This window comes from Rhineura floridana, chromosome 1 (genome assembly GCF_030035675.1).
Source record: "Rhineura floridana isolate rRhiFlo1 chromosome 1, rRhiFlo1.hap2, whole genome shotgun sequence".
In the NCBI taxonomy this organism is placed as follows: Eukaryota; Metazoa; Chordata; class Lepidosauria; order Squamata; family Rhineuridae; genus Rhineura; species Rhineura floridana.
The window spans coordinates 46,652,084-46,675,843 of NC_084480.1; the positions used below are offsets into that span (position 1 = coordinate 46,652,084).

The following is a 23,760-nucleotide window of genomic DNA, read 5'->3' on the forward strand; positions in this document are numbered from 1 at the left end:
CATTAAGTCCTATTGCTTTCATTGGGCCTTAGTCATTACTAACTTTAGCTGGATTGGGGTCTCTGTCCAGCAGTTGCTTGCTATATGTCTACTCTGGTAACTTGGACCATAGCCATAATTATTGGACCTTATCTGAATCACAGCAGAGGTGGAATTTGTTGCGTAACACCCACCCACCCATCAATCATGTTTTGCTGGAAGAAATTGTTTCTTATCACAAATTTCATCTAGTGTTTCCATTCTTGGGGACAAGGCTTCCATATGCACAAAATGACTTCTGTATCTGCTGAATAATAATAATAATAATAATAAAATTTTATTTGTGAGTCGCCTATCTGGCCGAGTTAACGGCCACTCTAGGCGACGTACAATTACATACTAAAATACAATATAAAACCAATACAAACCACACTCAACAATTAAAAGACTAAACATCATTCTACCAGCTAAGCAACAACATTAAAAACTAACCCACCCCAGAAATCCCATAAGCCTGCCTGAACAGCCAGGTCTTCAAGGCGCGGCGGAAGCTTATCAAGGAGGGGGCATGGCGAAGATCGAGAGGGAGGGAATTCCAGAGGGTGGGGGCCACAATCGAAAATGCCCTCTCTCTGGTCCGCACCAGCTCTAAAAGCTCAAAACAATAAACGAAGTGAAGGGACTCCAGAAAGGAGTATGGAATTTCAAGAAGATACGTTGTACATTGACTGTGTGAAACCAAATGAATAAATACATTCCTGAAGAATTGTAAAAAATAGAAACATCTACTTATTCAGAGCTTGGAAAAGTTACTTTTTTGAACTACAACTCCCATCAGCCCAATCCAGTGGCCATGCTGGCTGGGCTGATGGGAGTTGTAGTTCAAAAAAGTAACTTTTCCAAGCTCTGTATTCTTATAAATCCTAAAGCCCTAGTACAACCAGGCAGCTTGAAATATATCTAAAAATATGGAAGAAAAAAAATCAAAGCAGGTTCAAAATATTGGGTATTTTACAGTCAGATTACCAAAAACAATGTAAATGAAACCAGAATATGTACATGAAGATACAGGACTTTTTTTGTGACAGTACTCACGGGTAGGGTTGCCAGGTCAGAAGCATCCCAAAACCTGAGAGTTCAGGGTCGGGCCCTAGTGATGTCACAGGGGCGGGCCCAAATTAAGTCACAGGGTGGGCCCAAGTGATGTCATTAAGCATGATACATTAAGCATCAGCCACAGTTGCTTGGAACATACAATTTAAAAAAACCATTTCTCTGATTAGAAATTAAGATAGAAATCTTAGCTAAAAGATGGAGCATGGGTAGGGAACATTTAATCTAGCCTACTTGCTTTCAGCAAGGAAGGTTTAAGTGCCCTCAGGCCAGGCCAGTCACCAGAAGGCCATTGTAGGAAGAAAGGAGCCTAGTGTTGTGGAGATGTTAGATGGGAGCACTCAGGAGTAAAGATGGATGCCCCCGAAGGCTGCAATTCTAAACACACTTAAGAAGGGAGTAAGCCCCATAGAACTCAACAGGACTTACTTCGGAGTAGTTATATTTTGGATTGTGCTGTTGGTAAAGCTTGGCTAGGGATCCTCTGCAAAGACATCCACATCTGGAGAGGGTGGTTTATAACAGATGCTATTGGAGGTCACTGATTCATAGGGTCACCGTAAGTCGAAATAGACTTGAAGGCACATAACTACAACAATGAAATACAATGCAGGAAAAGCTTCACCTGTTGACATTCTGTCAGTCACCTTATTACTTGTGTGCAGCCCCTCCCACCTCACCACAAGAGCAGGCAAATTTGCTTCCTATTTTTCGAGTGAGGCAAGTGCCTGATTCACCTACAGTGTCCAGGGCCCAGAAAATCCTGCTGGCATTCCTACTGAGAAATGCCTGGCTCAGATGTTGCTAGGATTTCAGTCAGCTCCACTACATCTCTGGATGTTAAATCTTTGAGAATCACTATGGGTTGTAGTCAACTAAATCCTACTCAGAGCAGACCTGTTGAAATTAATAAACCTAAGTTAATTGTGCCTATTAACTTTAAATGGGTGTACTACAAGTAGGACTGCCATTGAATTGCCCTATGCTTTTGAATGAGTGCAGGGCATACTACACAGCAGCAGCCTACAAAAAGGCAGCTGGCACCACAGAGGGGATAGGGTGGCAGCAGGGATCCTCGGTAGAAAAACAGAGCTATTCCAAACCAGGCAAGGTCCCCTATTTTCAAGGGGGTGAAAAGCTGGGGTATCTTGCCTAGACCTTCATCTGGCATTCAGCACTTCCCAGTCCCTCACGCTGCCCATCCTGCCTACTCGATGGAAACTTCAGTCTGCATCAGCACATATCACTTGCTCCTGACCTTGCTAAGGCTGACTGACTCTCCAATATTCCTCTGTAATATAGCAACATGTGTACAAAGAGACATCTAGCTGAGCATGGTGTGGTTCCCAAAGGTCTCTGGGTTTCCAGAAAGTCAAAGGGTGTTTTCACACTTCAGGAACAAAGAAGCTCTTGCTGTAATTGGGCTTTAATGGGATTTGCAATGTAAAAGAGACACTGGCCAGAATGCTCATTTGAGTGTTCTGTTGGGGCTGTGACGGAACATCTGCTTTGCATGCAGAAGGTCCCAGGTTCAGTCCCCAGCAGCATCTCCAGGTAGGGCTGAGAATGTCCTTTGCCTGAAACCCTGGAAAGCAGCTGCCAGTCAGTGCAGACAATACTGAGCTAGATGGACAGATGGACTGACTCGGTATAAGGTAGCTTCCTTTTTCCTATGCTTGAAAACTGCCTATCTTTCTGGGTTCCCCCCCTTTCTTATTTATAACAGTTAGATGTTAATTCTAAATAAATGAATATGTTATTTGGTCAAAGGGGTCATTAGGAAAGGTATTAAAAATAAAAGTGCTGATATAATGCCATTATACACATCTCTGGTGCAACCGCATTTGGAATATTTGGCATATGGTTGCCTCACCTCAATAAAGATACTGTACAGCTGGAAAGGGTTCAGAAAAGGGCAACCAAAATTATCAAGGGGATGGAGCTACTCCCCTATGAGGAAAAGATGCAGCATTTGGGGCTTTTTAGTTTAGAGAAAAGGTGAGTAAGAGGTGTCATGATAGAGGTGTACAAAATTATTCATGGCATGGAGAAAGTGGGTAGAGAAAAGTTTTTCTGCTTCTCTCATCACACGAGCACTTGTGGACATCCAATGAAGCGGAATGTTGGAAGATTCAGGGCAGATTAAAGTACTTCTTCATACAGCGCATAGTTAAACTATGGAATTTACTCCCGTGAGAGGCAGTAATAGCTACCAACCTGGATGGCTTTAGAAGATGATTAGACAAATGGAAGATAAGGCTATCAATGGGCAACTAGCTATGATGGCCATGCTCCGCCTACAATCAGAGTCAGTATGCTTCTGAATAGCGGTTGCTGGAAACCGCAGGAGGGGAGAGTGCTCTTGTGCTCAGCTCTTGCTTGTGGGCTTCCCACAGGTATCTGGTTGGCTTCTGTGAGAACAGGATGCTGAGCTAGATGGGCCATTGTTATGTTAACCCTGATGGGAGGCAATTCCATTCCTAGATTACGTTGACAGGGAAACGTACAGTAAGCATTTTTTGTTTGTTCCCTTAATGGGTTTTCATTCTCCTGTGTTTGCTTATGTTTTATCTTCTGTTATTTTTGTTTTATTTCCTATCTGTTTATTTTGAAGTATTTTCACTCTGCTTTTCAGCCAGAAATGGTTCCCAAAGCAGATCTCAATTAATTATCAAGAATAAGACAGGCCCTGCCCTCAGGCCTGTGGTTTAAAACAGTGTTTCCCAACCTTTATGAGTACAGGACCCCCTTTGTAAGCTCAAAAACTTTTGTGACACCTCCCCTCCAATAACTGTAATTTTAGTCTATGTTAAGTGACAAAATGGTGCATGGCAAAATCACATCTCCAAATATTACTTTCCGTAAAAAGCTCCCTGCAGACAGGCAGGTGTTGCTTTCTTTTATAACTGCAAAGGTCCAATCAAATTGGGATCCCACTCCACCCCTGACTGACAATGTACAGTCCTCTGGGAGTGAGGTCTCCGGGAGTGAGTCTCCTCCTCCGTTCATGGACTCCTCCTCCATCAGCAAAGAGGGAAGTCTGCAGTACCCTATGGCCCTTGAGGCGCCCTCAGGAACCAAATGATTGCACGAGAGAGAGAGAGAGAGAGAGAGAGATCAGCGTGGGAAGCCTTGGAAAAGTTACTTTTTTGAACTACAACTCCCATCAGCCCAATCCAGTGGCCATGCTGGCTGGGGCTGATGGGGGTTGTAGTTCAAAAAAGTAACTTTTCAAAGCAATGCCCCTCACTTACCCTATCTCATCCCCTCCTTGAGTGGTTTTGCCTGGCTGGGATATGCCCTTCAACTCTGATAGTGCCTCTTGCTTGCCTGGATAGCGGATGGAGAAGGGGTGTGTGAACCTATGTCTAGAAACTCACCTAGCGTACAAAGTCCACATTGACATCCATTGCTTCATCTGCTCTTACCTCAGCCTCACCTGCCACTGGCATGTGGCCCTCGGAAGGTTGCCCAGAAGGGAATGCGGCCCTTCAGCTGAAAAAGGTTTCCTACCCCGATACAGATTTTATTATATATGACAGACTCAGGCTTTTGAACTTCTCAGTTGCACACGCTGAGCACATAGCTAAAGAGAGACGGGCGCCCATTAGTAGCTATTTGACTTCTGTCACATATGTGAAAGTCATATGCAAATAGCACATAAATTGCATGCAGTTATAATCCTCACCGTTGCTGCGCCTTCACATCCAACGCACACTATATTTTTGGGGGGGGAGGGACTCTGGCACTGGATGAGCAGCCAACCCTTGCATTAGAAGTCGTAGCCAATTTCAAAGGGTAAATCTCAGGGAGACATGGACAGTACAGGCTTTTTCTGGATATAGCTCACCTTAACGACTGGGTTTCTCCTCCCCCCCCTTTGTCTGATGATCACATCTTACTGATTATGAAATGCAAATTGCCTTCATGCCTGCAGCTACCCCAAAATATATCAGCACTGAAAAATATGCTGGTTGGCTTTGATGCTTGCATCTCGGTACAGAATACTGGCACTTCTTTTGTTGCTGCCCATGCCTACCATTTTGTGCTGGCACCCATTGTACTTTTGTCAAGGTATTAGTATCGGCACCTCATTTTTACCAAAAAAGCACTGTGTACATATAAGCAGGAAAATAATGCTTATTCTTTGACTGGCTTAATTTTGTAGGGATTCAATTTTTTAAATGTTTTGTATGCATAATAATTAAAAGCATTGTTTAAGCCAGAAGCCACCACCTTGTTTGATTCTTTTCAGTAATTAGCATTGTTACTTGGTTTGTGAAATGGTTTCATTTAGTTTTCATAGCTTTTTTATTGCATTTTTTTTGTTGACTGTTGTAAGCCAGGTTTCACGCTTCAGGTCTTTAGATAATATCATCTTATTGAGAATTTTGCAGAAGGATTTTCTTGTTTTCTCGGTGGCTCAGCTAAAACCAGTGAGTGGAAAATTTTCTCAGATTGGTTTCTGAAGATACTAAATAAATCGTCTATCAACCTACAAGACACCTGCTTTTCACTTCTTTTCTTTTGTGTTTTTGAACACGAAGAGAGGGTCATATTGATTGCAAGATCACTAAAGAAGGCTAAGCCTCAGCAAGAGTCTTCCAAAAAATGGAATGAGATAAAATTGCTAGTAATACTCTAGCATTTGACACATTAAACTAGACTGAATTCATAACACACTTTAAGAATAGCTTTCTCTGTTGTTCATTTGACCATTTCTTGCTCCTCCAGGAAACAGACAAGGTTATAGAGGATGGTGATCATGACTGGAAAAGAATCAGGTGACCCATGAAACACCAACTTGGTGAAAAGAATCCATTTGTTGGATTGGTAGTTCAGCCATGAGCCCTTCATACGAAATCCTGGGCTTCGTATTTCTATCCATTTTAAAGAAAATGCAGTGCATTCTTCGAATTGAGATATAAACACCTTTTTTTCCCATAAGATTTTTAAAAAGCATCTTAGGTTGTGACATAACACACTATTGATAATAGAATCTAACGTTTCAGATTTGATTTCAGTTTGTAAGAAGTTGCTCAAATAATTTAGTAATTGTTTCATTTGGACTGAATTTCATACTACTTCATTACAGGTTTTTATATGAGTATTAATGATGTTCTGACAAACATGAATCATAACAGTCCATTCATGCAGGAACTGTGATTAGTTGCAACTCCATGCTGAATATACACTAAGAGCCTAGCTAACACATAATGCTAAGCCATGGTTTATTAAACTATGTCTTATTAAACGATAGCTGTTTGATTGTCCAACCTCGCCAATTGGCTTCATTCTATTGTGGCATGTGTATTGGTTGAAGTTACAATCAGCTATTTATTTGCACTTTTATCAGCTCTTCGTGTTGTTTACTTGCATGGTCAGTGTTATGTGTTAGGCAAGTGACCTCTTGGGAGCAGGGAATCGTGAATACTTGTCTGTGTAGGTTGCTGCTGTGATGTGTGAATTCTGGTCTCCCAGATGACATTGTATATGCAAGAAGATGGCTCTCTTGAGCTGATAAAAGTGAAAGCACCATAGGTCATGTTTTCTCAAGAACTTGCAGAAGGAAAGGGAAGTAATGGGACAACATAATTGGGAACAAAGGTCTTTTTAAAAGTATCAGGTATTGAAACAGTAAGACCTTATTCCCGTGGTATATTTATAGTCATTCTTACAAGTTTTAAGCTGTAAAGAGTTCAGTGAAGAAAGAAAATCTCCATCCTATTAGGATTTTAATAAGATTATGTTTTTTATTTGGGGGAGGATTACTGTTTTTTAAATGTTTTATAACTCAGGATATTGTATCCATATTAGGCTTGCATTTGATACATGCAAAGTAATGAAACTCGTTATTAATTTTGAAGATTTAGACATTTCTAGGATCATCTTCTGCTAAACTAAGTTTTCATCTCTTTCTGTCCTGTGTTGTCAGTGAGCTAACTTAGAGAATAATTATTGATAGCATCTTTTATTCTTATTGGTTTTATGTAAATGCATTATTTCCTTTAGATATCTTTATCTAATTTTTTATTTGTTGGTTTCCAGGTTTGCATCTGCTGGTGATGATGGGATTGTATGTTTATGGAATGCTCAGGTTTGTTCATGTTCAGAAATGCATTGCATGCAGATGTGAATTTTATATTGGAGACACTTCGTTACAAATTGTTTTTAAATTTTTTAAATTGTGTTTTTAAATTGTTTTTTGCATTTTAAAATTTGTATATTTGTTTTTAATGTTTTTAATTGCTGTAAATCCCCCGGAGAGCTTTGGCTATTGGGCGGTGTATAAATGTAATAAATAAATAAATAAATAAATAAATAAATAGTTTGTACCTATCTATAAAGTTAGCTATTAAAGGTAACTGGATTAGGAAAATTGTCACAGAAGCAGTAGTTCAAATTAAAGATTGTATTTTGTAGATCATCCTAAATAACCCTACTGGGGGAAATGGGCTTTTAGATTTTCTATTTGTATTTTGGCATATTTGCCTGTGAAACCAAGGTAATATCCCTACAATAATGATGTAATTGCATGTTTTGTGACACTGCCCCAGCACAGTATTCAGTTTATTATATGCTTAGCATTTATTTGCTGGCTAAGGTTGATCTAGTAGTATGTGTATATTTGTTTTAAAGCATGTAGTACTTGTGAAATGTTTCCTGAATGTGGGACTGTTTACTAACATAGAACATATTTAGAAGGAATGCTAAATTTGATGAGAATTGAGATTTTGAATTATGTGCATTTCTTGTCCATAATTCCATGCCATGTGCTAGGCTTTGTTGTGACACAGCAGTTTTGAGTGTCAGTTGGGGCTCTTGCCTTCTTCAAATGGTACCTGGATACTTTTATTTAAAACATTTATACATCAATTAATATTTAATAAATAAGTGATAAAAAGTAAGCAATATCATTAAAACAAACATACAACATAAAACCGGTAAAACAGAGTAAAAGCATGTATAAAAACAGGAATTCAGGGAATTGATACAGACAAAAACAGGGTCTGTATTTTATTATTTATTACATTTATACCCCATCTTTCTTTTCATGATAAAAACCCAAGGCGGCTTACATATAGGTTCCCACGCAGTCTCCCATACAGGCACTGACCAGACCTGACCCTGCTTAGCTTCAACAGGGTGCTGGCCTCATGTGCCTTCAGACCATAGCCTGGCCATATAGCCTGTATTAAGAGTATATAGTTTTCTTTCTGCTTATCCCCTCAGCCAGATATTATATGCTGCCACATCATTCAAAATGTCTTCTAAGTTCATAGATAGCATGGGCAGGGCTGGATGTTTTCTGCAATTATACTGAATCGAAAAGAATATGAGCATAGAATTCAGCATCGTGAGAATCTCAGGGTTATAAATACTACTCAGAGCAGACCCATTGAACTAATGAGCCTACATTAGTCATGTCTATTAACTTTAATGGGTCTGTTCTGAGTGGGACTAACATTGAATACCACCCTATGCTTTCAGTTTGTAAAACATTTTTTGCCTGTAAATCTATGAACATAGGTTTGACCGTGTGTACAAAATGCAGCTGAGATCTAAGAAGTGAATGGATTATTCCAGTTATTTGCATTGGCTCATATTTTCTTTTATTCCCATTGAACACATTCATTGTGATGTCTTTTTTGTTTTTCAGACTGGAGAAAAGCTATTTGAACTATATGCACACACACACAAAATTACAGCTCTTGCAGCTTTTCCTCTATCTGATACTTGTGAAGAAAAATGTCACTTGATCTTGACAGCAGGTGCTGATAGGACTGTTGTTGTATCCTTTAACCCTAAGCCTTTGTGGGAGGGACATGTGCAGATACTCCTTTCTACCCATAATTTGTATGGCAGGTGAAGGCTCAGCAAATAGGGCTCACTGGGGGTGCCTAGGCCAGGTTAATAGAAATGGAACTAAAGACCCTGTTGTGGTTGTGCATCTCCATTTTTATACTTCTGAGTATCGAATTGTTGTTGTTAAGTGCCTTCAAGTCGATTGCGACTTATGGCGACCCTATGAATCAGTGACCTCCAATAGCATCTGTCATGAACCACCCTGTTCAGATCTTGTAAGTTCAGGTCTGTGGCTTCCTTCTGAGTATCGATACATATGTTAACATTGCTTTCTTCAGATCCTTAATAAATGAAACCAGGTTTGGGATTGTGACAATGGTAGGCAAGTTCATAAAGTGTCCTGCTTTCATTCTACCATAAAGGCAAGTAAAAATAGAACTGGCATTGATTTTTGTTTATTGATTAGCTTTGGTGGTACTTAAGGTGCAATTAATCTGATTTGTAAATTTGAGGTATTTATTTAAAAGTGTGTTCCCTTCTCTATAAACACAAAATAGCCTACATAAAAATAAAACACAACGGGTTGTATCCAGTGGTGTTGCTTAAGTGATGATAAGGCTTCCATAAGCGGAATAGAGAGAGAGCAACTTTTGGTGGTTCTTCTCTCCCCCACAACCTCTTAAATCTACTACAGAGTATTGGGGGACCTTCCAGAGCAGATTTAGGAATGTCACAGCATGTTTCAAGGGGAGGGCAAATTGCTGAAAATAGCTTCCTGTTTTACTAGCAGAATATAACCCATAAAAACAATCGACCTATGCCACTCTCACGAGCTAGGTTTTTCTATCCCTTTTTCACTAACGGCTGACTCGCATGTTACAGTTGGCTTCATTCAGTCATTTTGTTTATGATAAAATTTGCTCACACAGGGTAAGATCCAACATAGCACAAGTGGTTGCAACTTGTGCAATGGGGCTGCTTCTTCCTAGCTCCCCCACCCCCACCCCAGCCCATCATATCTCCTTTGGAGCAGATTTGGAGGGCAATCCAATAAGGGGGCAAAAAGCAAGTCGTGTTCTGTGAGTGGATTTCTGTTGCGCAAGTGGGTGGACATCATTGAACGTCACCTCTTAACAGTTTAATGTGAACTTGGGAGCCCACAGTCTTACCCACAGCAGATTCAATGATCTCTGCAATTATATCTTTCAGATTATGGGACTGGCCACCATTGAGATCCATGACCCCACAGTTTGTAACTTGTGCTTCCATTTAAGTACAATATTCCCCTGAGTGAAGAAAACAGCTGAAATTACCTTTTGAGCCATCTCTTAATGGCCACTTCGTATCTTATCCTCCTCCGCTGTAAGAAAGCAGGAAAGGCAACCTTCATTGCTAGTGGAATCGTCTTTGATACTTTCACCACGTATCACAGGACAGTGCTGAAGTATCATGACTAGGACAAACTACTTCTGTTAATTGTGAAAAGTTAATTTTAGAGCTCTGCATTTAGGCTTAACACGTTCTGAAAAACTGGATAATCTAATTGGTGTTTGAATTCACACCACCAGAGGCCATCTCTTGATATAACTAATCTCTTTTAAATGGACTCTTCTCTTCCATGGGTATTATATGAAAAGAAAAATAGACTCTCTGTCTGTCTCTATATATGACAAACATTTTGAACAAAAGTTTAATAATATAGTGTCACGTCTTGTGCTTGCCTCATATATCTTCAAGAAGATCTTGAAGTATCAAGCACCTCTGTTCCTCAGCTTTCCTTTCTCCTTTATAAGAGGCACTGTATTCTGTATTAATTATAAATGTTGCTGGCAAACAGAATTTCAGATTGATCTTATAATAACTGAAGGCTTATTGAATATAGCTGATAATAATTTTATCAAAAAATTTCCCTAAGAACTTTGTTATGAGACATAGTCTGATTATTTAATTTGATTCTACAGTGTTTGGCAGTTCTTCAAAGGCTGGATGTATGGCTGTCTGGAGGGAGTGATCTGTGTGTTTGGAACCGAAAATTAGATCTCTTGTGTAAGACAAGTCATCTTATTGATGCAGGTAAAAATGTAAATGATTCATTATAGCAGCTAAAGTGTAAGTAAAATGAATCTATCTAATGATACAAAATCAACTTGGCAAAGTCTGTTTAATTTTAAAGATAACATATATTGAAGATGACCTCTGTTGTAAAAATGTCAGTGTAATCATTTTTAAATTAAGAGCACTTGGAACCTCCTGTGTCCTATGAATTTTAGAATATGTCAAAGATCAGTAACTGTATGTTAACTGAGCTGGGTCAGTATATATAAATCACTAATATATATTCCTTTAGAAATGAAATTAGATTGTTCCAGATATGCCATGTATTGTAGGAGTTTGATAAATGTTGTAAGATTCCACGCAGCCTTTTAACCAAAATACAGATATATAGCTAAAATATAGTAAAGAAGCATCTTGCTCATAAGAGAATGTGGGAATATGCTACGAAACATATTCAGTTTGCAAATTTACAAAGGTGATTATAAAGTTTGCTCTCCATAATATTCTCTGTAGTTTATAAGGAGAACAAACATGCTGTGTTGCATGTACTAAAATCAGAGAACAAATAAAATGAAGTTTTATATCACTTAATTTTCTTGTGAATTTTTCTTAGGAAGAGCTTTCTGGAAATTCGTATTTGGGATGTTTTGAGTAACCCTCCTGTGAGGTGGTCAGATAGTGTTTGGTAATTTTTTGGAATAATAATAGTAGGTGTAATGTGCATTCATTTACTACTTGTAATAAAATATCTTGTGGCCTTTTTTTGTCTTCTTAATAAAGATATCAGTGCTATGATTGAATTGCCAAAAAATTGTGTGGCAGCAGCAGTTGGCAAAGAATTGAGTGAGTATTGCTATAAATAAAGATAACATTAAATAAATAAATTTAAATCTGGGGCTAAGCAGATGTAGCTCTCGCTCCATGATCCACACTAGTATTGGGTCATGCAGTGTGTGACCCGATGTTGGCATGGATCAGGAGCCACCCTCCCAGGCAACATCCCCCCACTGCAGGCTGGTCTTGCCACTTCCTGCATCGTTATGTCAGCACGCTACATGCACATGCTTGCCATCTTGGGTATTTGCAGGTATGTGCATGCAGCACGCTGACACGGCAGGGCCTATTGAAGCCCCTGACGTTGTCCCCACTTCCAATGATTCGCTGCAGTCTGGTGCTGGCCCTGTTGTATGTATTTTTTATAATGTTTTTTATTGAAAATATTTTACAACAAAGTGAAAACAGAAAAAACATGGGTGAAGTACAAATTGCAGTCAGTCACATAATATGCTTAGGGAAAAAAGGCAACAAAAGGACAGCAACAGAACAATACATAGAGGAGCAATTAATAAAAAGAGTATATTCAACTAAGAGAATCTATCCAGAAAGAACTTTGGGATGATGGGGGCCAAACCCAGTCCTGAGTCAAGTTAATGAAAGAAATGAAGGGGAACTGTATGGCCTCAAAAGCATCAGGTTTGGACTGCCTTTTGCTCAACTGAATGTTATGGGTTAGTTTTTCTGAAAGGGCTAATACTCCAGATGTGCCTATACCAATTGCCTATTGAGAAATTGGCTGAGGTTTTCCAACCTGCCAAGATGGTCATTCGGGTTGCCATCAGAAAAAAATACAATAAGATCCCAATAAAGCAATCTACAACCAGTGTTAGTAGAAACGAGAGCTATTGAAGGGATTTCCAGAACAGTTTAGTTAGTAATCCTAGAAATATGATCAAAACAATGTCCCAAAAGGAAAATACATAAGGGCATGGCCACCATCTATGCATGAAAAGCCCCTTTCATTACACTCCCTCCAACAGTTGTGGAACATGGAGTCATTCATGTAAGTAAGCTTACCTGCAGTCAAGTGCCATCTGTGAGCCATCTTAATGGAGGCTTCCCGGATGGACACTGAAGTGGTCTTAAATGGTGTATCTGTCCCAGACTGAATCAGGCATTGTGATACCCAAGTCCCCTTCCCAAGCCCTTTTAAAGACCTTGTAAAGCTCTGGGGGTGTGAGGGAGTCAAGCAGCAGCAATAATTGAAATTAACCCCTTGTTATGTTTAGTTCATTGGGAGCATTCTTCTTCAAAGAGAGTAAGGCTGAGAACCAAGTTTTCAGATAAAGCTTTGTATTTGCAGGATCTTAAACCAGTTGTCCAGTGCCTGATAGAAGCTGCTGTCATGTAAGGGGACCTTCATTTAATATATATATATATATATATCTCCCAGCTGTGAAATACCAGTTTCTTCCCAGTCTCAAAACGGAGCATAATGCTCTGGACGGGGGAAGCCCAGGAAATCTAGAATAGGATACAGCAAGAATGGCATGGGATGAGATACCACCACCAGCTCCAGTTGTTTGTATTATTCTCTTAAGGGTCACAGTGTTTTAGATACAATGTCTACCTTTCTCTTTGAAGTCATTCTTAGACTGAAAGCTTCCAGAGATGGAACTGAATGGGATGTCTTTGAAGTGAAACGCCTTCTTGACCATCAAGATAATATTGTGTCGTTGGTCAGTGTAAGTGGTAAGACTGTTGCCAATTTTATTTCTAGTAATTTGTGATATGTAGCAGTTTACAAATGTCTTGTGTTGCTTCCCAAATGTAACTAAATGTTTTCTCTGAAGTTTTTATTTTGTTTTAAAAGCAACTGAGTTGATTTGTATTAAAACTTTACATCGCCTCAGATTTGATATGCCTACAAGTATCTCAGCGTGAAACTGGTAGTCTTTAGTCAGTTTGTTAAGTGAGCAATCAAAACAAAGTTAAGCTTAACTGATTTCAGTTAAACGTACATGTACAGTGACTTTTTTTTGAATGAAATACATGTTTTCCTTGTTTTTAAAATGTGTTACATTTTTGTCACATAATTCCTCTGGAATATAGCTCTCACCTGCCCATTTTCTCCTCAAATAAGCATGCAAAGTAGGTTTGGTTGAGATATGGTGACTGGCTGAAAGTTACTCTGAGTTTCATGGCGGAATAGGGATTAGAACTTGTGTCTCATTAGTCCTAATCCAACCACAACAGCACATTGACTGTCTTGATGTTAAGGTCTTTGTAGTACAATTAATAACCTTAATCAAGAAAAGCCAATCCAAATATAAAAGCAGTGTTCTGCACACATATTAGCTTTGTCTCCAGTGTGAAACATTGCAGTAGGATAGACAGCATTCATCATATTTACCCTGGTAGCTATGGAATGCTCCTGTATTGCAAAGCTGTAACTGTGCTGATAATCTCTTTGGGGATGGAGATGGATAAAAGAACACTTCTGACCTCAGAAGATACACCCCTCAGCTTATACAGTGAGTGGCTCTGCAAACCAAAAGTGAGTGTGCAGTTTTCTGCTGTGTTTGGATTTGGAGCAATTGTTTGCTAGACATAAGAGTGGTTCAATCATTTTGCTTGGTTTATATTTTTCTGTAATTTTTATTGCATTCTTTATTTTATATACTAAGTGTGCTTTCATATTTGGCTTCTGCATCTACCAGTTTTGTGTAGGCTTCTAAAAAGTTGTCACTTATGGCCAATAAAAATTATCTCTAGGTAACCAGGCAGGGGATTTTACATCACAGCCACTAATGACTAGTGTAGGTTTGTGCAGAAGGGAAAGCAAGCCTGTAAATATTGTAGTAGGCTAGAAACTTTTCTGGACATCTGCAAGGCTGATTTTATGCCCTATTTAATAGGGAAGTCTGTTGCTGGTAAAGATTGTGGGGTAGATGGAATTAGATAAGCCTAGTGATGGCTCTTTATGGTGTTTTTAAGAGACAGTCCTGGCAGCAGATTGTGTTTTCCCACTCTAGAGAGAGTAAAGCAGGAAAGAAAGGAAGAGTGGGAGAGACAGTGAAGCAACAGTGAGAGATGTTTGATGTTGGTACCATATGGCATCCCATTTAGTGTGCCATGATTAGCTCAAGTGCTGCCATTTGCCAGTAACTAGCCTACGGTAACAATGTTCCATGGCTGTTTTGATGATCATGGAGCCAGATAAAATGTAAGCTCCTTTTTTTCAAAGACTATTTTAAAATCTCACACAGAGAATAACATTATCACTTCTGAACACGATCTACTGAGGCTTCCTATGGATGTCCATTTAAATGAACAGAAACTGAGGAATTCCCATTCACTGTAATGAGATACTGTTGTATGCCTTTATGAAACAGGATCATCATCAGGTTTATTTATATGCTGCTTTTCCAAATGAAGCTCAAAGCAGAACACAAGTACAGTAAAATCAATAGATATAACAAAAACATAGTTAAAACATGTACATCCACATTAGCAAATTATCAATAACATTTATATGAAATACATTTTATTCACCTCATCAACAAGGGCAAGCTTTGTGGCTGGACTCAGTGAGAGCTTTGCCCTCCCAAGCCATGTGGAAATGTGTCGGACAAAGGGCAGGGACAGCTAGGTGATCTCTAGGCATCTTGAGCAGCAGGACCAGCCTTTGCCACTGAAATCAATCGGGACCCCACCCTCTGAGGCCAGCTGGAAATGCCAAATTTGCATTGATTTTGCTTATGTTCTGATTAGCTTGAGAACCTCTATGAAGCTAGAATAAGGTTTTTATTTATGCAGGCTCTAATATTTTTGGTGCCTAGATCTGACTTTTGCAACTGGCTCCCATGTGGGTGAGCTGATAGTTTGGGATGCCTTGGATTGGACGATGCATGCATATGAATGCAGTTGGGATGCATCTCTTCACGTGGACCCACAACAAGAAATAAAATTATCACACAGCCAAAATGAAATTTCAATTCAACATTTAGCTTTTGATGATGAGGTAATAACTTTAAACAGTATTAAAATATTACTGTGTCTGTTTAAAAATGCTTATTTAATAAGTACTTGGGTTTATTTGTCATCCAATTATTTTATTTTGAAATTTCAACAAAAAGTGCTGGTTGAACAGAAGTTGTCTTTGGTTTGCAAATTTCAGCAAGGTACTGCAGATTCAATCCAATGAAACCACTCCTGTTAAAGACTGCAGAACTTCAGTAATTTCAAACCTGAAATGGAGTGCTTCAGGGTTTGCTGGATTGCACACTGAACTGAATAGAATGAGGAACATAGTATGGCTGCCAGATGTGCAGTGTGTGCTGTATGCTCATTAAGTGAGCAACTACCACTTTAGGAGTAGTGGACACCTTCTTTGGGATGGGGTTTTATCAGATGGGATTCCTGAGCAAGATCAGTTTTGCGTGTTGCTGTCCGTAGTCCCACATTATGAAGATGGGAAATAAGAAATGCTGCCTGCTCTTTGACAGTTTACTATCAGGTAGAGGCTAATCTACAATCTTAACACTTCGTGCTTAGATCAGACATTACAGTTATATGTACCTGATCTCATATGATGTCAGGTGACTGACAGGAAGGTGCAGTTTGCCTAACATGACCTGACTGGCTTGATTATGTCTGTGGGGCTGGAGATTCTTCACCCCTCTCTTAGCAGCTTGGAATATACTTTAAAACTAGAATTGTTAGGCATTTTTAGATGCTTATATCTAAAAATATAAAATATATCTAAGAATGTGGTTCTGCCCGCAAGGGCCCCCAAAGCAGCTTGCAACATAAAGCCATAAAAATAGCTTCCTAAAAATAACAATAAAAGTATGCTGCCATAAAAGCCCAAAGTGGCCACTTTCAACTGAAGAAATCTGTTAAATAAGCTGAGATATGAACAGACTTCATGCACCCACAGAGGGATGCGATCAGTTGGCCAATGCAGGTTCGAAAGCATTCTGTCAACCTGTTTGGTATTGATTTGAGTTTGGTTTTTTGTCCACTAGCCGCCGCTTTTACCGATTTGTTTTTTTCCCTTGCAAAAAATATTGATATCAATATTGATAGTTGGAAGGAAAACACAAAATTATCAGTCTTAGTATCAATATTTTAGAGGCAGATTAAAAAAAAAATCCATTTTTGAAAATAGCCATGGAAAATTTGGTACCTAATCTGAATTGGGCAGAATTCTAGCACATCCCTATACCCACATGCATGCACTTTGCTCTTCCCTTTTTTGAGCAGGGAAGCAAGCCAGGAAGCCCCAGTTAACCATATCCCATTTATGTCTAATTGGGAAACTGTGGTTAATGGCTTCCAAAGAAGCCAGAATATAAAGTCATGGTTTAAAGTTGGCTTCTCTTATCTTTTCTTGTTTGGAAACGCATTAACCATAGCTGCTGGTTCAGATGTAATGGGAAGCTTTGGTTACGTTCAGCTTCTTGGCTTGTTTTCCTGCTTGCGCAAAGAGAGGAATAAAGCGGCTATATGTAGGTGCGTGAAGCTCAGTCATATTTTACCTTATTAAACTGAGATGTCTTTGTTCAAATGCAGTCAGTCATAAATCAGTTAAATTTTAGTCAGCAGCAGGGGTCCAGAATAAAACCGACTACGTAGGCCAGCAAAGGCCTGGCTGAACAAGGTTTTTACAAATCTTCTAAAGGCCTTGAAAGGGGCTTTGGATGAAAATAACTGCCTGTGCTTTGTGGCTTATTGGATGTCACTAGCAGTAATTGGATGGTAGTATTTATATGAATTGAGGCACAATGCAAAAATTATTTTAGTAATTCTAGTGGTAATTATAGTTTAAGAAGCCGTATACTTCTTACCTTCTAAGCCATTTGGTTTAGATTGAAAAGTAACAATGTCACAGTCCTGGAAATCCATTACACGAGGTAATATGTCTGTTTTGCTAAGATGTTCTATTGAATTTTCTTTCCAGTGTGTGTTTGCTGCTGTTGGAAAGGGCATATACGTGTATAACCTTCAAATGAAGCGTGTGATTGCCTTCCAGAAGACTGCTCATGACTCCACTGTCCTGCACATTACAAAAGTTCCAAACAGGTGCAAGTTACACTAAATTTTTCATGCACTGAAAATGTAAGCATCAGAAAGATGAATGGGACCATATTTGCTGTTTGTACATTTCCTTCCACCACTTTTTCTTTAAAAAATATCCAAGCCATCCATTGACCTGCCATATTTTGCTTCCCTGGCAGCATGATAATCCTGATACTTAGCTTGGTCTATTTTGAAATGCAAATGTAGTACTGACATTTTGTCATGCTTAGTAGGCACATTATATATGAATAACTGCACTTCTTTTAAAATAAAGGACAATTCACTGTTCTTCATCTAGATCAGTGGTTCCCAAACTCCCCCCCCCCCCACAGACCACTTGAAAATTGGTGAGGGTGTTGGCGGACAACTTAATGATTTTTCTGCCTGTTGCAGCAATTATAATGCACTGTGCCATATGCCGTATGACTTTTGAATTGTATTTTTACAGTCAGTGGACTACCTGAATGAAACTTGTGGACCTTATTACATATATATAGTCATAATCAGATGTTTAATTAAAATAGAAGGGACTAATGTAAATGTTACATTTGGATCCTGGCTAATAACTGTAAATACTATAGTCACTGAGGCTTCTCAAATCATGGTCATAAATGTTCCAAGAATAGATCATCTCCTATTTTTATGGAGTGATGTTTGAAAATCATTTCATAGGATAGGAAATGTAGGTAGATTTTATTATTTATTTATTGGGTTTATATATTGCCCAAGGGTATGTAACAAGTTAGTAAAACAATTTTCAAAAAATCATAAAGGAAACAACTGAGTCATGAAAAAAACAGGACAGAGAAATGCCTAAAATCACAGCAACAGAATAAAACCTAGAAGATAAACTGCAATTTACAAGGCCTTTGAAAATAGAAAAAGGTCTTCGCTCAGTATTGAAAAGACATAAAAGTAGGTGCCAGTTGAGTCATCCAAGGGAGGTAATTCCAAAGGCGGGGCACAAAAGAGAAGACTTCCTCTGACAAGAAAGGAGGAAAGATTCCCAAAGATAATCTTTGTGTATAGGTAGGCTGTTTGTGGTAGGGGGAAAAATCCCAATATTGTAGCAGTTAATATTTTGATGTAATATTTAAAGTAATATTTAAAGTAATATTTAAAGTAATATTTGTATCATTTTATTTGCCTCTGTTGATAAGGTAATGCTTAGAGCAGTGTACAACATACAAAAACAGTGCAAATCAACACAATAACAAAATTAAAAATTAGTAGCACTCATGACTACACTTAAAAGCCAATCCTAAGCATAAAATCAAATTAAAAACTTTTATCTATCACTAAAAGCCTCCCTAGAGAGCCAGTGTGGTGTAATGGTTAAGGTGCTGGACTACAGCCTGGGAGACCAGGGCTCGAATCCCCACACAGCCATGAAGCTCACTGGGTGACCTTGGGCCAGTCACTCAGCCTCAGAGGGAGGCAATAGTAAACCCCCTCTGAATACCGCTTACCATGTAAACCCTATTCATAGGGTCGCCATAAATTGGGATCGACTTGAAGGCACTCCATTTCCATTTTCAAAAGCCTCCCTAGAGTGCCAGATTTTGGCCAGCTGCTGGAATACCAAAAGAGAAGTGCCCAGATACCAATTCCACAGTGTGGTTGCTGTCACATAATCCACACTGATAAAAGTTCTCTCCCAGCACCAGCACTGTGGACAAGAGGGGTCTCTATGCTATCCTGCAGGTGAAAGCCTATGAGTTAGAGCAGCAGTCTGCAAGCGCTACCCTCTGGAACTTAACCCATCAAATTGTGAGTGAAACTACTAACAAGCAATGCTATCTTGTTGACCAGAGCAACATACTTGTTCTCCATCCTGAATCCTGCTCTGACTCATGACTGGTATAGATTCAGAAAAATGTGCCTTATCCACAAGTTCCTGGAATTGTTCCACCTCTGTCCACTTGATTATCTTGCCTCCAAAAGTCCTTTCTGAAACCATTCTATAATTGTGAATGTTAATTCTAAACTTTAATTCAAAACATTAAGATAGCAATTACTGAATCTTGGTTTTGTGAAATTCTACAAATATGGTTCTGCATGATGTTCCAGTAGCATTTGGTTTGGTTTTAACAGACAATTAATCTCCTGTTCAGAAGATGGCAGTGTTCGCATATGGGAATTACGAGAAAAACAGCAACTTACAGCTGAGCCTGTTCCTTCAGGTCTGTATCCATAGTGAGGATTACTTGCATAAAATCTGAGTGAGAAGGAAGAAGTTAGAGAGCTCAATATATTGTCCTGAGTTTCTATGCATAACACTAAAATGTCCTTCAGTTCTGTATTATTTTTATGTGTGAAAGTTGTTCAGAAAGTAAGAGAGGCATTTAATGTTAATGTGCACTTAGCCAATCTGTGGTTTTATATTCAAATTATATATTCAGTGCTGAATAATATAGCCTCCTCTGTAACATGTAGCCTGATTTTTACACTGCTGTTCTCATATAGAAGCTTGCAAGGTTATGACTACTGAGTCGATCTGATAAAACTATCTTTTGCTTGCAAGAGATATTTGGTATCCAGTCCATTTGGCTGGCAGCTTAATTTGGATGCCTGGATCCTGGCAAGAACAGATACAAGTGAACCAACAAAAACAAACAAGAAACCTGATGAAGTCTGCAGGGAACTAATTTTACTTCAATTGACTGTCTACTTTCCAGGTTTTTTCAGTATGTGGGGATTTGGAAGAGCAAGCAAGCAAGCCAATCATACAGCTAAAAAGCCACCCGAGAGCACCACTATATTCTCGTTGGATCTTTTGGGGGATTTGATTGGGCACTCTTCAGCTGTGCAGGTTTGTTGGAACTGGTAACAGCAAATTATTGATGTCATTGTTCTTGTAATTGTGTGGGACATTGGTTTCTTTAACAGCTGCATAGCAGATTTCGGTGAGACTATGAGGTCAAAGCTTCTGCCCTCATTGGATCTTAAGATATGCAAGTACAGTAGTCTGTGACAATTGAAATCCCAACCCAGAAGACGTTCTATTGCAACACAAGCCAGGGAAGAAAACTCCGACCTTGGCTCTCTGGTGCTTCATACTTTGAATGTTATGTTAGTTATAGTTCTAATAAGCCAGAGGAACTAGGAATACTAAACCATCTTGATTAAAAATCAACATTGTCCTTGTTCCATTTAAAAATACTTAAGACTGCAATTCTATACTTGCCTACTCAGAAGTAAATTCCACTTAATTTAATGACTTGTAGCCATACGTATGTGCTCCTGTTTACACACATATTTTGGCATGTAACATGAATCATTTGATTGTTTGAAAGGACATGCAACTAGCCTTACCCACTGAGTTTTGGGCTTGTTTCATAAAAAATAAAAATAATTCCTTACAGAGGTAACTTTCAAAAGCAGGCTGTCACATGGTATAATGTTCTATTCAAATAAAGTTTTACCTCACTAGGTATGAGCACACCTAAAAAGATCCTGGCTTTTATGATCAGTTCCTGAATTGGTCAATAGAGAACTAATTGCCTCTGCACTTCCTGCTGCTCTAACCTCTATCTGGCTTATTTTATGATGAGATCTTTTGATGCCTTCCAGATCTTTAACCCTAGCCAGATTGTGTTTTACACCCAGGAAAATGGTTCTCAAGGGATTTTCATTAACATTACCTTGAGCTTACAATTTTTGGAGAGTGTGTTACTTTATTTAACCAATTTTGTCATTGTTGGTGAGAAAGTCTGATAGCTGAGTACATTGGGTTGATGAAATGGTTATCATTGCAGATGTTCCTGTACTTCAGTGAACATGGCCTGGCAACATGCGCCACAGATCACCTCATTATTTTGTGGAAAGATGGAGAACGAGAGTCTAGACTGCGCAGCTTACTGTTGTTTCATAAGTTAGAACAAAGTGAAGATTTGCAGCTTACGATCTAAAATGATGTAATTGGGGAATAAATGTATGGAATATGAATATTGGAAACAAGCTATTTAAAGTCTCAAGTATTTTTTAAAAAACTTTTCACATAAGTTTTCTGGACTCTTTAGAAACCCTACAGTAGTGCTGCGAAACCTTCCCCACTGGCCACTCACTCATGACTTAATTTTCCAATGTCATTGCTGAAAAATCCAAAATCAGCAAATGCAGACAGCATGCTTTTCACATATACCCTCCACTGTAGTGGTAGACTGGGCGGAAGAGGCCTCTCAGCCCATTCTAGTGCCATGATGGGGATGAAAATCACCTGCTTTTCAGATGACTGATCTGAAGAACAAGGAGGGCACAATTTTATATCCCTATCACAGGGCTGAGAAGTTTTAACTCATCCCAGCATCACAATGGGGGGTGAAAATATTTCCCACTCTCCACAGTCAAATGAAAGGGGGATATCAATCTTCATGAGTGCATACATGTGATAGTCCTGTCCACTGCCAACTTTGGCTTCACTTACTTGCTGGCCCATGGCCCTCAGAAGATTGACGAGGGGATGTATCCTTTGGGTCATAAATATTCCCCATCTGTGCCCTACAATTAAGTAAGATGCCTTGCTCTTGCTGCATTTATTTCTTTATAAATTGAGACAGGATAATTTTTTTATGTATTTGAGACCAAGTTATCTTCTTAACTCCTTGAAATAATAGTATTAGAGTAACTAATGCTGGGATTTTTCAAAGAATAGTATTTCAGTGGTAATTGGCTCTTATTCCATCTTTCATACCTGTTCTACTTCTTGCATTGTACTTCTTCAGAACATACCATCTTGAGCAGTTATTATTTCATAAAAATATTTATAAACTGTTCACTCATACAAAATACCAAGGTGGTGTAGAGCAATGGGTACTGAAATGGGTTTTCTAGGTCAGTAGAGAGAGAAAATATATACACTGTATGTATGTTGCAATCAATAGGGGCATACCCAAACTTACAGGCTTAAAACCTGCTCTGAGGGAGGCACTGAATGAGATGAGCTTTTTTGCTAACGTAGTCTTACACTGGGGTTTGGGGTTTGTCTGCTTGTAAGTCATACTCCTTGAATCCCAAGATTTTTGTTACACATGTGCTATTGCCTTGTTCTAGTCTCCATCACTTCCTATTTTGTTACTGATGAAAAACTGGATTGAATGAATACATGAAGAGAAAAATACATATTTAAATATAACAAAACTGGAGTTAAGGCTCTGTGAATAAAAATTAATTAAAATTTAATCAGATATAGGCCTTGATAGTAGTAGATAATGGAAATAATGAATGCTGCAGTAAACACACCATTCTTTAAACAACACAATGTAGCATTATAATACATGGCAACAGAAGTTAGGTTCTGTTTGAATTCTAACAAAAATATAGCTTCTATACATATCTCTGCATGGAAATAATATGAATGTTTTACAGTATTTTACATAACTTGATACAAAACACTGAAAAAATGTTGGCACATTATGTAAGCTACAATCATTGTCATTTGTCAGTAGTACTGTAATAGTCTATTTACTTCACCTGATTTTCCTCCTTGGACTCAGCACAAAATACGGAGATGGCCAAAGTTTTCCTTTTTGATGGGCAGCGTAATACTTTATATACTAAGTCATATACATTTCAGCCTTTGAAGAGCCTCTTGTAATGCACAGTGTTACATATTAGATGACCAATTTGAAGGATTTTGTCACTGATAGCCAAAGAATTTGATGATTGTCTAAGTCACTGCGTTTACTTAATGCTACTGATCAAAAACTAGAAATCATTTTCCATAGTCCTCTGGAAAATAGCACTATTCACTTGGAATAGCATCCTACATAAGTCCTGTTGAAATGAATGGCAGCTTAGAAAGAGCACAAATTCCATTCTTTCTCATGGGGCTTGCAAAGAGAAGCTCCCAATGCAATTAAAATGAGTGTACATTTTTGTGTGCTTTGGCAACTGAAGCATAAATGTAATACAGTAGGGCCCCGCTTTGCGGCGCTCCACTTTGCA

The 23,760-nt window shown here is 38.8% G+C and overlaps 1 protein-coding gene across 2 annotated transcripts in view; it reads left to right on the forward strand.

Moving 5' to 3' along the window:
• Positions 1-21,774, forward strand: part of WDR41 (WD repeat domain 41) — a 36,315-nt gene extending 14,541 nt beyond the window's left edge. For both annotated transcript variants that reach the window (XM_061620283.1, XM_061620274.1), the window contains exons 3-13: positions 7,141-7,189; positions 8,753-8,884; positions 9,258-9,320; positions 10,860-10,971; positions 11,734-11,796; positions 13,375-13,482; positions 15,573-15,754; positions 17,696-17,817; positions 19,909-19,997; positions 20,493-20,626; positions 21,573-21,774. In XM_061620283.1, coding sequence (XP_061476267.1) covers positions 7,141-7,189; positions 8,753-8,884; positions 9,258-9,320; positions 10,860-10,971; positions 11,734-11,796; positions 13,375-13,482; positions 15,573-15,754; positions 17,696-17,817; positions 19,909-19,997; positions 20,493-20,626; positions 21,573-21,725 — 1,207 coding nt within the window. In that variant the 3' untranslated portion in view covers positions 21,726-21,774. The remainder of the gene's footprint in view (positions 1-7,140; positions 7,190-8,752; positions 8,885-9,257; positions 9,321-10,859; positions 10,972-11,733; positions 11,797-13,374; positions 13,483-15,572; positions 15,755-17,695; positions 17,818-19,908; positions 19,998-20,492; positions 20,627-21,572) is intronic.
• Positions 21,775-23,760: the final 1,986 nt, after the last annotated feature.